This window comes from Perca flavescens, chromosome 24, assembly GCF_004354835.1.
Source record: "Perca flavescens isolate YP-PL-M2 chromosome 24, PFLA_1.0, whole genome shotgun sequence".
Taxonomy (NCBI): Eukaryota; Metazoa; Chordata; class Actinopteri; order Perciformes; family Percidae; genus Perca; species Perca flavescens.
Window position 1 is genome coordinate 2,117,058 of NC_041354.1, and position 14,663 is coordinate 2,131,720.

Sequence of the window (14,663 nt, forward strand, 5' to 3'; positions counted from 1 at the left end):
CATTATAATCACAGCTGTGTGTGTCAGTCAGTAATTACTTTATGGCTCAGGGAACTTCTCTCGCTTTACAGATAAAGAGGATACGTCTCTTTACAGGAGGCGCTGATACGGGAAGCAATGTTTAACTGTATTTGTTATTACTAATCAAACTGAAAATCTGATTAGTTAGAATAGTAGATTGGAATTTGACGGTAATACATGCAAGGCACGAGCTGAAGCTGCATTCATATGACATTAACAGCAGTGACTATAATATGAACATATAAAAAGTATTTCACCAAATAGACACACACAAACACACTCCATAAAACACTAGCAGGACTCACGCCAGACACATGATGTTTAGCAGCCGAAATCTCTGAAACAATGACACAGTTCGGAGTGTTTGTGACACAGAGAGCAGGGGTGGGGGGTGGGGGGGATTTTACAGGAGTCAGCATCCCTGTTACACTCCTGTTTTTCTCCAATGAATGTGCAGCCGCTCAGTGTGACCACTACATACAGCTCCATTAACTCTGACACTGACCATAATGCCAACTCAACCACACACACAAACAGAGACACAGAGTCACACACACACACAGGGAGGTAAATACAGGAAGTTCATAATCATAATTGTCCAACTTATCAAATGTTCAACTTACCCACAGTAACATACAGCCATAAAACAGCCAAACATGAGTCACTCATCTTCTGTATTTGACAAAAGTAAGTCCTTCTATGCCTATTTTAACACTGTCTGGCAAGACTTTAGCTGTACTGATAGTCTGTAGCTTCTGCATGAGAGATAAAGTGAGAGCGATTTGCATTCATGCTCAGTTTACAACTGAAGCATAATTTACATGAATGAAGATAAATATATCTATACATGAATGTACATCATAAAAACTATATATTTATATACATACCCATACATTTATACTCATAATATATACTATAATAAAAAATTATGACATGACAATATACAACACACACAATCAAGCACAAACAAACCCCAAAGACTTCCTCACTTGTTCCATTCAGGTGTGTATTCAGGACAGTCTGACTGCTCGCTGCTTTCAGCACTAGACGTGGGAGATTGTTGCTCCTCCGTAGCAGTCTGTATTTTCTGTGCTTGTCTGTAAATCATGAAGTGGATGTTGGGTTTATTAAGTCCCACCACTCCTTTGGGTTTTCCTTTTTCAAATGCAGATGTTCATTTTTGTAATGGTTTTTCTTTGCACTTTAATACTTATCTTCTACAATTCCCTAAGTGTCTTACCCTAGGTGTTCAAGGCTTTTTGTCTTTTTTTTTTTTTTTTTACATTACTATTATTACATGTCATTTAGCTGATGTTTTTGTCCAAAGCGACTTACAATTGCTATATATCAGAGGTTGCACGCCTCTGGAGCAACTAGGGGTTAAGTGCCTTGCTCAGGGACACATTGGTTGATGTATCGCAGTGGGAATCTAACCCAGATCTCCCACACCAAAGGTATGGGTCGTATCCACTGCGCCATCACCGCCACCGATGGTGATCTTTATTTATTCTCTCATCCATTGGCTTGTCAAGTGAACTTGTCTTCATTCTCTTTAAGGGGCATACAGACATCTAGGGCAGTTTGTATTGTGGAGTTAAAAAGCTTCACCTTGGTGCCAATATTCAGACAGGTGTCCGGCTGTCTTCTACTGCAGCACTTTCTCTTTTGCTCATGGAGTATGGTAAAGTGTCCCCACAACCTAATTAGATAGAGATGGGAAGTCTGGTGGGATGGAGCTGTAGCCAGACATTTCCAAGTCAGTTATTCTCTTGGCCTGCAGGCTTTGATGCACATACATGGTCATTACAAAGACATTTGACATCCACAGTACTTGCTTACATGGATTACTTTGGACCACTACTTAGATGACAGTCACCTCCTGATCTTGGATGCTTAATTTGCCTACGTCCCTGAACTGTGTAAAGTTTCTTCATTTGGGTTTTCCACCAGTTAATCTTGGTCGGCTTCTTTTCTGGTTAAATAAAAAGGAGATATTTTAGTAGCTTTATGGTGGACATACAAAAGCAAGGCATGGAAGAAGGTATTACCGTTTTTATTTATAAGTCTTAAACATATTTACATGAGCAGTCATTAAGTAAAAAGGTTTGTTTTTTCCTCTCAGATAATAAAGGCAGCTACATGACAGACAAAGAAACAAACCCCCTTGGCGTGCCTTGCACAGTCTTTTTCTAATGTCTTTGGCAGGAGTGGTTTTCTGTGCTGTAGGTAGCCTTGGTAACAATAGAAAATATTGCACACATTTCTTTACAGCAAATAGGTTAAAACATTGTGGTTCACTTGGCTTAAGACGTCGATTGGCCTAAAATAGAGTGAATAATTCTTTCAAATGTCCAAAGTAAAATAAAAAAAACTGATGCTTCTGCACTGCACAGAAAAATGCATCTGCTGTAACAGGATGTCAATGGAAAAGAATAGAAAAGGGAACTGTAAAAAATACTTTGCATTAGCTTAAGAATGTATGTAGGGTTACAGCAGTGGCATTTATTCATTCACTCCTTTACAAACACTGTACATAAATGGGAGCCCTATAGTTAAAAACAACAAAACTAAGTTGGAGATTTGGGTCAAATGCATGTCCCTCATGTTTGTTAAAACATCCCTTGAGCTTAATGATAATCAAGATAACATCAGGTTGTCAGTCAAAGTATGGATACACACTTACTGTGCTTAACTCCATCTTACATGGGATAAAAACTATACAACAGGATAAATGACCCAAAACTGGCAATAAGTGGATAGAATCACTGTTCACAAGTCATCATTATTGACTAGTCTCCATAGGAAACAAGAACTATGGGCCAACTGATAACAGGGAGTGAACCTGTCCAGCTCAGGACATGTACAGAAATAGCAGGGTAAAAAATACCAATGCATGATGGCTTCAGGTTGTGTTATGGTACATAGAATGTGTCCTAATTGTTTTTCACTCTTGACTGGCAGGTAGTTTAGTCAGTCATTTGTGGTGAGGGAGACTTGAGCCTGGTGTGAAACGTCTGTATCAGAGGATGGTGGTTGAGCCATGTGGGTGGGCACTGGTTGGTGTGCCACTGATGGCGTTGAAGATGCCCACCGAGTCGGACAGAGTGCTCCTTGTACCGTTTTCCACTGGGTTTATCTAGAAAAGAAGGTACATTAGGAAGATTAGGAAAGACATACATTTCATCCTGTTTAAAAGTGAAACACACACATGCATGTTAATTTAAGTTTAGGGACTGTAGGAACATTTTGGGAAAAAATATTTGAGGATGTTTTTTTTTTTTTTTTTGCTGAAGGTAGTCTACAATTTTGTAGAGTGGGGCTGGGGACTTTTTTTTATACCAGATTTACATTTTATGTCATTCTTCCCTCGTGAAATGATTTGAAAAAATATATAAAAATATAGCTACATAAATAGATGGCATGTGTGCACCCACCATAAGTCATATACAATAGGTGCATAGGTGGGCATTATTTCTCTCAATAAAAAATGCCATTGTATAGTATTTGCTTAGGAGTCTCTCCTTGGTTTATTTATGATGGACAGTCCGATATCTGATCTAATACATAACAGGCTCCAACATCAACTGATTTACATTAGTATTTATTAAGATTTTTTTTGGAAACCAGAGCGGGGCAAAAATATCACTGTCCTTTAGCAGCCACAAAGCGACCATCCATGTTCAGCTACTCAGTGTAGTGAAGACTTAGAGGCTGTACATTTAAATTCACCATTTTGTTAGGTTTGTCATAAAGATATGACTTTGAGACATTGGGGGACGGATAGTGCATTTTCTTTTCTGAGTCAGATGAGGGATCCAAAGAAAATAATACGCTGGCATGGGCTTTGCTTTTTTATAAAATAAAAAATAAGCTTCATCCCCACTCCCCATGCTAACAGTTTTCATACAGTCCCTTACTATCTCTATAGAGTACAGTAAAGTAACAAAAGCAGCATTACCATCCAATCTGCTCAGGCCAGCACAGAGAGCAGGAGATAGGAGATATGGTTAGTAAATGAGCACAAGATTGCAGCAGTGGACATCTCTTTAAGGTTACAGTAGTTGCATATGCTGGTAAATATGAAGTTACAGCGTCAAACAGTAAGGCACGTGCAGCTTAAATATTTCCACATGCCATTTGGTGGACACCCTGAACCCCCAAGTACTTTGGAGAACTGTGGGGGTCACATTTTAATCAAGAAAAACAAAATCTAATGTCTGTATCTTCATGTTCACATTTAAAGCTTCAACTTTTTTTATCTGGCCCTTTTAAAAATGAACGTTTCCAACACACGAGGACCAGAATGCAACATGACAACGAGGCATCATCTTACAGTAAATCATTGAAGAACAGATAAGAAAACAAATAGAATAAACATGGACACATAGAAGTAGCTAATATAAAGTAAGACAAACCAATAAACAGAAATAGTACAAATAAAATATAACCTAAATACAACAAACCAGTATAGAAGTATGATTGAATCAGTAGAATTCATTAGACAGGAAATGTTGGATTTCTGAGTTCATTTTGATTAGACACCGCTAAATATTTGCACAGGTGTGTTAAAACAGCTTCATGCTTCCTTTGAGGACCGGAAAAAAATTCTATAAATCACTTCAGACCTGGTTTGAGGACTTTTTATAGACTGCACTACCTGCATTATTAATGGGAGGGATTTGTGTAATAATAATAATATTAATAATAATAATAATAATAATAATAATAATAATAAGTGTCAGAAATTGGTACTTGCAACTGACTTGTCTGGCAAAGTGAAAAGAATCAGTCTAAATCCACAGCATTCGGTCTGAATGTTGCAGCATATATCCATCTGTGGCGTTCCTACCTGTTCATGCATGATGTTTGACAGCTCTCTGGTCAGGTCCCTGTAGTTGGCCTTCATCTCATCATGATACTCCTGCTGGTCCTCTTTGATCAGCCTCTCGTTCACTCCCAGCGCCTGGCCGCAGGCATCCACAAACTGCCTGAGGTGAGAGGAAACAGCAGGTTAGTGCCACTTAAAATCTCACATGAAGCAGCAAGCAGAGAATAGAAAATGAAAAGTAACATGGTGGGCCATATTTCCATGGTCAGACTGATAAGCAGGCAGTCGTTCATCCTCAACCTTTAAAATACAAGTCAGCCCTGTGATAGTCTGGCGAGCTGTCCAGGGTGTACCCCGTCTCTCGCCCAATGGCAGCTACCCAACTGGAGATTTAGCGCCCAACTCCTAATATTCACATCCACAGTAATGGATGGAAATAAATTGGCATTTTCTTTTGCTGATTTTTGGGAAATTCAGCTCTACATTTAAACTTGATCATAGATATTTACACACTGGTATACTGATATAAGCACTATACCTGGACAATACTAGCTTTTTAGATATACGGTATATTGATTTATTTACACAACCATACACAGCATCTGAGTCATCTTTCTTTTCATACAACTACAATATATCCTACAACTCTATTTGTCATACTGGTGTTTTATTGTGCTTAACATACACCTACCTAGTGGTGCAATACCATTCAGACCATGCAATTTATATTATATTTCATTTAGCTGACGCTTAACGATTAATATGTACCCACCGATGGTGCAGCATTGGCAGCAATTCAGGGTTCAGTGTCTTGCCTAAGGACACTTTGACATGGGACTGCAGGGCCAGGGATCGAACCACCAACCAAGTACATTTTAAATTATATATTTATTTTTGTTGAAATGTGATTGAAATGTGCTTGTCACTTGAACTTGAAGGCAGCAAGGCTCTGCCATAAACAGGAAACAATGCAGAGAGGGAAGAGAAGTTCAAGTTGTAGTTTTACATATGCAAATATGTTTGTCATTGATAAGTACCTGAACATCTCTTTCAGTTGTTTGACCTTGTTGTCAGGATATCTCTTGGCACTGCTGTCGTCGAGGAAGGCTCTGGCGTAGGCAAGAGGACCAGCATTGACCTGGAAAACAATGGCATTCAAAGATCATGAGTTACACTGAAGCCGTTCATATCAAGTCGAATGATTGACAGCGTGTCCTGGCCGTTTGTACCTGAACACTGATGCTGCCTTGCAGTTTGAGCTGCAGGCGGATCATGTCCACCTCGGAGGCCGAGCACAGCAGTCGCAGCTCGGCCACCTTGGCACTCATCTCGTCTATGGCCACCTCAATGGGACTCAGGTCGGTCTGGTGTTGGTACATGACTGCTATACGCTTCTTCACGTAGGGGAAACAGTGGGTGGCTGGATGGGAATGGGATTGGGGGAGAAAATAATCGGACAGAAAGGACAAAAATTTATGTTTTCAAATGTCATAAATTGTACAAAAACATCAGGAATACAACAGTACCTGACAGTGACAGCAGCAACATACAGGTGTTAGCTTGGACACTGAGACATGTAAACACCTCTTGCATACAAACTGCTGTGTGTCTACTGGTGTCTCTGTGGTAACATTCATAACCAAGATATGAACCATGTTCCACCGTACATGTTCCCGATCAGTCAGCGTGATTATTAACAAGGCAAGATAACACCTGACCTTTGGGGTTAAGTGGACAGTACAGTAATAAATCTCAGCTGGCCTTAAATGATTAACATTTCAGGTGACTGATGCTAAGGCCAGACACCTGGGAACAATAACAAATGGCAACCAGGAAGAGATTTGTTTTGTTTCTTTATTCCACATTAAAACCACATTATATCTCCTGCTCCAGTTTTGTTGTCTAAACTGCTGTGGTGACGAATCCTTTTCATCAACGTGTGACCTACTGGTGAGAACGGTTCGGCGTTTACACTGCTCCTCCACCCCTCCCTGCTTCTTGCCCGACTCGGTGAATGGAGTCTCGAACACAAAGCGTCGGATGTTGTGACTCTTCTCGAAATCGGTCTTCCTGTCCTCCAGCTCCTTGTCGTCTAGGTACGGTGTGACGTGGGTCACCTGGATGTAGGCGTACTTTGAGTCTAGGTCCTTCGGGTTCACCTGTGGTGGCACAAGAGACAAAGATATTTTATTTTGTTTCAAACAAGTGCTAAGCTAACATCTCATACCAGAGTGGTATCAATCTAAAACTACAAGTGAATCCTTGCACATTACATGCAAAGTAATTTCATCCATCATCAATAAAACATTGACTATAGCAGTTTTGATGCCGTCCCTGAACTACAAACCAACAACTACAAATTGCACAACTGTCAGGGTCGATCATTTACCGTCAGTCATTTAAACGCTTCATAGACATGTTAACTACCAGGCTGCTTAAGGACATGGGAATACGAGGCCAGGCCCAACATCAAGCCATCAAGGCCCTATTCCTGCTGAAAGGGCAAGCCAGTGGCTCTGGATTAAGAGGAAAGACAACAGCTGAGCTCCAAAATCACATGAAAAAAACAAGAGGAATTCAAGTGGGGTGAGCCTGGGACGCCAGAATTCGTCACTAAACCTTCTGGAGATGTAGTGGGATCATCAGAGAAATGCTAAATAAGGAGGGCACCAACTTGAAAACCCTGTGATGTCATCGTTCCCTCTCCCAACAGCAAGGTCTCAAGGTATGTGCAAAGAAACAAGGGATTGCATCACCTAGTCCTAAATAAAATTGATTGTCAGTCAAATAAACGCACACAAATGTGATCTCACCTTCCCAGAGTCCTGAATAATTTTGACATTCTCCTGACCAAACTTGTCGGAGTAGAGCTTCAGGAGCCTCTGGGAAATCTCAGACAGAGGAGTGAACTTTGGCTCCTTGTAGATGTATTCCTTTCCGTCTTCATCCTCAAAGAAGCCCTGTGGAGAAGAATAAAGAAGTCAAATGCCTGACAGTGAATTCTGGGCCACTTTATCACCTGCAGCTAGGATAAGTCAAACCTTGAAAAAGATGTTTTACAGCAGCCAACTTTTTGCCATTTTACTTTTTTTTATGTGTATATGAAAATGAACCAAACACTTAACAAGGGGAGGTATTTTTCAAGATTTGACAACTTGTTACCTATAAAGTCAAAACACATTTCTGACAGTACATGCAGTGCTAACAAAATACGAAACAATACTACGCAGAGACGTACAGTATGGCACACCACATTTGAGTGAGGTACCATACACAAAAGCTACTGAAAGGACAAGAAATCCAACAAAGAAACAAACAATTTCGAAAATAAAAATCTAACGCCACATGCTAAGTTTAAAAAAGACCCAAGAATAAAGAAGAGTACAAAAACATCACACATGCTAACTTTAGCTGGTCACCTCACAAACATGATGTATTTTATTCAAGCACAGCTACAAAGTCGTGTGTCTATGGTAAAGTATAAGGACGTGAAACAGGCCAGTATAATCGCTGAAGGGGGGAGTACCAGAGGTTAAATGGCTGATCAAGGGAAAGGTTACCCAAAGCAACACATTGGATTACAGACAAAAAGAGAGGCTATGTGCAAGATTTTGCTACTTGGCTTTGAGGGAAAATACAGCAATGGCACTTAAAATACAGCTGGCTCAGATTACAGCTTGTTGTTGTCTGCTTTGAACTACTATTTTCCTACTTTTGGGACCCAAGGTCTTCTCCGCTACTGTCCGCCACTATAGAGCTAAATGTAGGCTACATGTAAAAAATAAACAAAAAAACATCAGCCCTAAATCAATGATAAAAGGACATGGAAGAGCACACCAGGCCAACACACACAGCTAAACCTTTACACACTTACCGCAGCCTTGGAGGGGAGAGGAGTAAAGAAGAGAAATCTCCATTAAAAAGATAAAATTCAAGGGTATACATATATGTGTGTGTGTGTGTGTGTGTGTGTGTGTGTGTGTGTGTGTGTGTAAAAGGCAAGAGATAACTTAATCATGCTTATGTTAGCAGTTTGGATTGAGTTAGCATTGATGCTAGGTAAAAAAAACAATAAAAAAACAGCTGATTACTATATTACATTGTTTCTTTTGAAAACTCAGTCCCTTACCTGTCCAAAGAAGGCCACTCTGAAGTATGTGCCCAGCAGTCTTTTCCCAGAATGCATCACCTCCATCACTTTAGTATAGGCACGGTGAAGGGTATCATACAGGTGAGTCAGTTTCTGTTCCACAAAAAGAACATGAGAGAAAAGTTGGAATAACTTTATTTTAACTTTGACAAGTCAGTTATGCAGTGGAGGTTAAATCCAACTGAACGTTTTAGTTACCACTTTATTTTAAATAGCAAAAATAGGAAAATGTTTCTTTAGCCACTTGGGGTCAGTTGAAACAATATTGAAATACATCTTTTACGCTGATATGTTGAACTTGTCAGCAAGCATATGCAAATCTACACACCCAGCAGTTACGCAACAACATTATCATTCATTTGGAGCAGTGTTTGTGTCCACCTGATTAATGTAAGTCAGGTTCACTCTTTCAGCTTTGATTTTTGTCTCCACAGACTCCTGAGAAAAACATCTGGCTCCTTGGCTGCTAAATACTCCACTATGCTAGCTGCTAATTGTGTCTTATCTGCTGTTTGGTGCTCAGCAGGTTTGCAGTAGTGTACAGTGCACATTTTAGCACATGTTAACTGAAAACTGCTGCTTGCTGTTGGAAAAACAGAGCGGTGAGAATGAACTAAAACAGTAAAGCTGTGGACCTGACAGCTAAACTGCTAAGCTGAAACTCATTAAAACACATTGTGATACATCATCATAAAAAAGCAAGACTAACTTTTGTTAAACAGCAACCCATGTGGCCATAAGTGTCAATTTGCTTTCATTTCCCAACATTCTCCTATCAGTTGCTTACAGGACATCATTACACAACCAGACTGAGCTCAAATGTTGCGTTTGATTTGTGAAATGAAGATTGTCTTATTTCTTCTTTCATAAATTACATAGTTTCATTTCTAACCTTTTCATAACCAATTACAACTTCTAGACACACAAGTAAAAACCCATTTTCTGTTATTAATAGCACTGAAAACATGTAGTTAGGTTAAATAAGCATATAGCATTCATGTATCTATTGCAGGGTTATTGTAACTTTTTAAATCTAAGATGCACATCCTGTTCTCTGGCAACTTAATGCAATGATACTCTACTCCTGCCACGCAACCCTTGTTCCATCACTGTGCAGTTTACCTCAAAGTCTCTGCGCTGTTCGTAGATAGGAATGATTAGCCTGTAGACATCAGCGATGAGCTCATAACGCTCCGCCTTCCAGAGGCCATCGGCACACTCCTCCAACAGCTCCATCAGCACCTCCTGGCCACAGAAATAAATGTAAACTCCCTCCCTGCAGTTGGCTCAGAATATGTAATTGCTGCAAAGAAGGACAATTCTGTTCTATTTGTCTAGAAGGCTACAGTGAACTTAAACTGAGCATAGTGTTCCTGTAAAAACGCAGATGTGGGAGGAAATGTATCCATCATCTCCTTTCTTTTATTGGGGGATGAGTCCAGCTCATCAAGCTGAAAGGTTTTCAGAGCAGATGGAAGGCAATAGCGTTTTCCGTTGCCTACAGATCTGTTGACCAACTCATAAAAGCTCACACATTCTCTAGCCATCACTTTTAATTTTATTGGGTTAGTTGACCAGGAGATCTGATCTCAGGCCACCGTGTCAATAAGCCAGTCTTTGAGTAAGAATCTCTGAACATCTCTAGGAGTGCTTACCCTGGGGCCTCTGTAGACTGCTCCGTCTGACAGCTCAGTGATTTTCTACATGTGATTTACAACACATGTACCGAGCCGTGTCAAAGTCTACAGTATTGTCACTTAGTCTACTAACTACACAGAGCAATTGATACTCTTAACAGAGATAAGAGCTCTTTTAGAAACTCATTATGTGACACGTGATGCCAACAAGGAACTTAAAAACATCCTAAATGCTTGGTCAACACAGTGGGACTGGCAGATATTAAAACACGGCGTACAGTATATGGCACGTACAAAACATCACAATACCTCATTGAAGTGAACATCCTGCATCCCCACGTCCTCCATCATGGCTGCCTCCTCGTCGATGTTTGGAGTGATGACACGAAAAGCCGAGCAGCCCTGCCTGAACATACCTAACATACAGATACAGAACCAACATAAGGGCCATTTTCATTTTTCATCGAGTTATTCCCTCAAAGTTAACAAGAACATTTTTTTTTTCATGACCGAAAAAAAATATCTGTCAGTGTTCTGGCACTGGTCGGGACCTAAATTCAATCATGGCTAGAAGAATGTAACAAATGCAGAATTCAACATGCAGATGGTGGTGAGCGTGATCATCCTACTAAGCAACAAGATTATTTAACACAAACATGGACAACAACCTACAAATTAAAAGATTTAAGCACAAACAATCCGCATATTTCACTTGAACAAAAAGTGGCACAGCATCGGCATTTTCTTAATTAAACTCTTAAAAATGAGGGGAACTTCTGTGGACCGAAAAAAAGGTAACGCAGCATTTGGAGTGTGTCTGGAATTTCCCTGCCACTTACAAATTCACAATCAGTGCAGGTATGATGCCTCGTGTGCCGAGTTCTATAAAAGGAAAGGAGGTCTGAGGGTTGAGCCCACTCTGAAACACTCTGACCTGACGATGAACTATTCCTTTTCAGAAGATCCTGTCACGTTATACAACAGAGCCCCTCCCAAAGTCTGAACACAGCATGCAGTTTGATATGTGACGAAACATCAGATGGCATCTTATCTACGGAACGCAGTGTTTGAGTGTTTAACACAGGAATAAAAAGATTATCCTTGGACGAGTGCTTAGGTGGAAGATTAAGGTGCATGTATGCATTTCATATATGTATGTATTTTATATATATGTATATGTGTGTATGTGTGCGAGAAACACAACTACACATACATTAGTTAAAGAACCAAGCAGTGTGAAAAATAAATAAGCCAGGAAATATTTTAGTCACCCTTTACCTGTAAAATCATGTAAAATCAGATTTATTTTTCTAATTGTTGCTGTGTACTGATTTACTATAGTATAGTCCTATTAAAACATGAGAAACAATCTGCATTAATTAGTGCAGACACCCTTAGTTTTGATAAGACATAAAGCATTTTTATTACTGCACATAATCTTTCAGTACACAAGTCAATCAAATAAATGTTATTCCACAGTAAACTTCTTTCTACTGTGATAACCTTTACCAGTGACTCATTATATGTCATCTGTAAACTGGGACCGTAAAAATGTTGGAATGGAGTTCAAATGTTCAGCAGTTATCTGTAAAGGGAAGCATACCATTACCAGGAGACACACACTCCTACTGCACTGTATTCTCGACTCACCTTTCCTCCATAGGTACTCTGCTACCAGGGCAGCAACATGCACGTAACACATGGCGGCCTGGAGGTGAAGTACACAAACAAAGTTACAGGTTAGCTCCCTGCAAGTCTGTCAACTAACTGAAATTGAAAATGTAATTTAAAAAAAATAATAAAAAAAACCTCTGAAAGATTTCCGTTCTTGTTGTGGATGCGAGCCATGCTGTCCACCCAGGTCTTGCGGAGCTCGGGCGTGCTGGTGTAGGACTTGGCCAAGCTGTACTGGAGGTCCACCAGCATCTCCGGGTCATTCTCATGCTCCTTCATCTGTTCTGTGGCCATCAGCACTGTCCTGATGCGCTTTGTCAGGTCCTTCACATCGGACGGAAATGCCGTGTGCTACAATGGTACAATAGCAACATTAGTCAAATTAATATTCATAGTCTCGTGGTTTCAATTCATTTAATCATTTATTTCTGGTTTGTTGTTCTTCTGTGTGTTGAGCTGATGCAATAAGAAAATGTCAAGGGTTATTACTGTAAACACAGTACGTTAATGGCTTGATCCAGTGTGTCTCATCACACCGTGAGGCAGTGTCCACTCCTCACCTTGATGCTTTTGTCACCGTTGGCACAGTTGTTAATGATGGAGAGAGATTGCTGGAAACGGGTACCCCCGATGCCGATGACATCAGCAATCAGCTGACTGACCGCAATTACCACCTGGGCAAATAGAGGAGGAACAAACAAAAAATTAATATTACACTAATGCATTACATACAAGCACATGGCTTTCATACTACATCAAAAAGACTGTGTGCAAAGAGTAAAAAACACCCATATTCACTCTCAAATAAGACACACATACCTGCAGGTGTGTTCGTACAAAAGACTTGCGTCCAGTATAGTCGAAGTTGCTTTTCATGAGGAAGTAGAGAAGATGGGCGGCATCACTGCGGATCGAGCTCAGCTTGGAGTTACAGCACTTGAGGATTTCATAGCATAGAGAGGCACACATGTCGGCCCGGCCGTCAAAGAAGGTACAGGGGAACTGGAGGATACATGAGGAGAGACAGGATGGAGCGCATGACAAATGGAGTTTAGGTTTTAGGAAAGAGGATATTTAAAGATCAAATGGAGCAATCAAAAAAAAAAAAAAAATAAATAAAAAAATAAAACAAATGTTCCATTTCCTTAGATAATCATGAATTTAAATCAACTGCCTTCAAAAAGTGTGATTTAATGGGATTGTTCAACAGAGGGAAAGGGAGACTGTCACCTTGTAGATGAAGGTCCTGATTGAGGTGAAGACCTGTTTGAGGGCGGCTTCAGACTGAGGGATCTGCAGGAAGCACAGATGGACCTGGAAAACTTTCTTCATCAGGGGGTTGTGACCAAGATCTGAATTCAGCTGAGTCTGAGGACACAGCAGAAAGTGAGGGCCAACCCACCACAATGGGATTAGGATGCTAAAGGTCATGTCTTTGTCTCACTATCAAAAAGGAAATACCTTGAATCCCATGATGAAGATGCTGAGTGTGTCCAGCACAGTCAGGCATACCTCTGTAGACACATTGGCCTCTAGGAGGCACTGGCTGCTTACGTCTGCTTCCGTATGGGAGTACACTGTAAACAAAGTCATGGTCACCGGTAGAGATATCGCTTTATTAGCGCAATAAATACTTAGCACATCATCTGCTTGATTATCCTGTTAATCAGTACCAATGATTAAATGATTGTGTGTACTTATCATTTCTGTTTGTTTATGGAAGGAGATAAGCTTTGTCATTGTCATTTTAAGCTCGCATTGCCAGACCCTTCACAGTGCTGCCAAGGAGGGTCTGGCTAGTCCACACAGCATTCCGGGATGCATTTCTTTAAATTAATCACAATCATCTTGGGCGGAGCTAAGCCCCGGACACAATGATGGTGACTCTGCAAAACAGAATCGGGAAGGAACTTGTTTTGGTGGAACACGTGTACGTTCAAAGGTTGTTTTAGTCGTGTAACAAAACTGACTGGTAGTAGACCGATAGTCTAGCTAGCTGTCTGGATTTACCCTGCAGAGATCTGAGGAGCAGTTAACCATTAGTCCTCAGAAATCCACCGGAGGTTAGAACGCCAACACAAAAACAGTGGAAGGTAACGGACATCCGGCCGAAAGAGGGACATCCGATGGAATTTCTGGCGGTACCAGAGCAATCCCCTAAGTGGAACATTGTGTATATAGACTAGTGTTATTGCAACTCTTACCGGCTGTCAAAAGGGGTCAGTAAAGGCATCCCAATTTACTATAAGATAAACACAATTTTGATAAGTAGGAACAATTAGTTTATATGTTTTAATCCATTTTTTCAGAGTAAGTAATTATTAATTAATTAAGAAACAAGTGGTAAATCGGG

General features: G+C 40.3%; 1 protein-coding gene across 8 annotated transcripts in view; it reads right to left on the reverse strand.

The window, feature by feature from the left end:
* Positions 1-2,055: 2,055 nt before the first annotated feature.
* dock9b (dedicator of cytokinesis 9b) overlaps positions 2,056-14,663 on the reverse strand; it is a 57,675-nt gene continuing 45,067 nt past the window's right edge. For 7 of the 8 annotated variants that reach the window (XM_028571973.1, XM_028571978.1, XM_028571976.1 and 4 more), the window contains 15 exons: positions 13,772-13,887; positions 13,541-13,678; positions 13,130-13,312; positions 12,871-12,984; positions 12,446-12,661; positions 12,287-12,344; positions 10,946-11,052; positions 10,122-10,244; positions 8,979-9,092; positions 7,663-7,809; positions 6,798-7,008; positions 6,079-6,269; positions 5,887-5,987; positions 4,871-5,009; positions 2,056-3,157 (listed from right to left, as the gene is read on the reverse strand). In XM_028571973.1, coding sequence (XP_028427774.1) covers positions 3,041-3,157; positions 4,871-5,009; positions 5,887-5,987; positions 6,079-6,269; positions 6,798-7,008; positions 7,663-7,809; positions 8,979-9,092; positions 10,122-10,244; positions 10,946-11,052; positions 12,287-12,344; positions 12,446-12,661; positions 12,871-12,984; positions 13,130-13,312; positions 13,541-13,678; positions 13,772-13,887 — 2,075 coding nt within the window. In that variant the 3' untranslated portion in view covers positions 2,056-3,040. Of the gene's footprint in view, positions 3,158-3,979; positions 3,988-4,870; positions 5,010-5,886; positions 5,988-6,078; positions 6,270-6,797; positions 7,009-7,662; positions 7,810-8,978; positions 9,093-10,121; positions 10,245-10,945; positions 11,053-12,286; positions 12,345-12,445; positions 12,662-12,870; positions 12,985-13,129; positions 13,313-13,540; positions 13,679-13,771; positions 13,888-14,663 lie in introns of all 8 variants that reach the window. The other variant, XM_028571975.1, reaches the window with a different exon arrangement.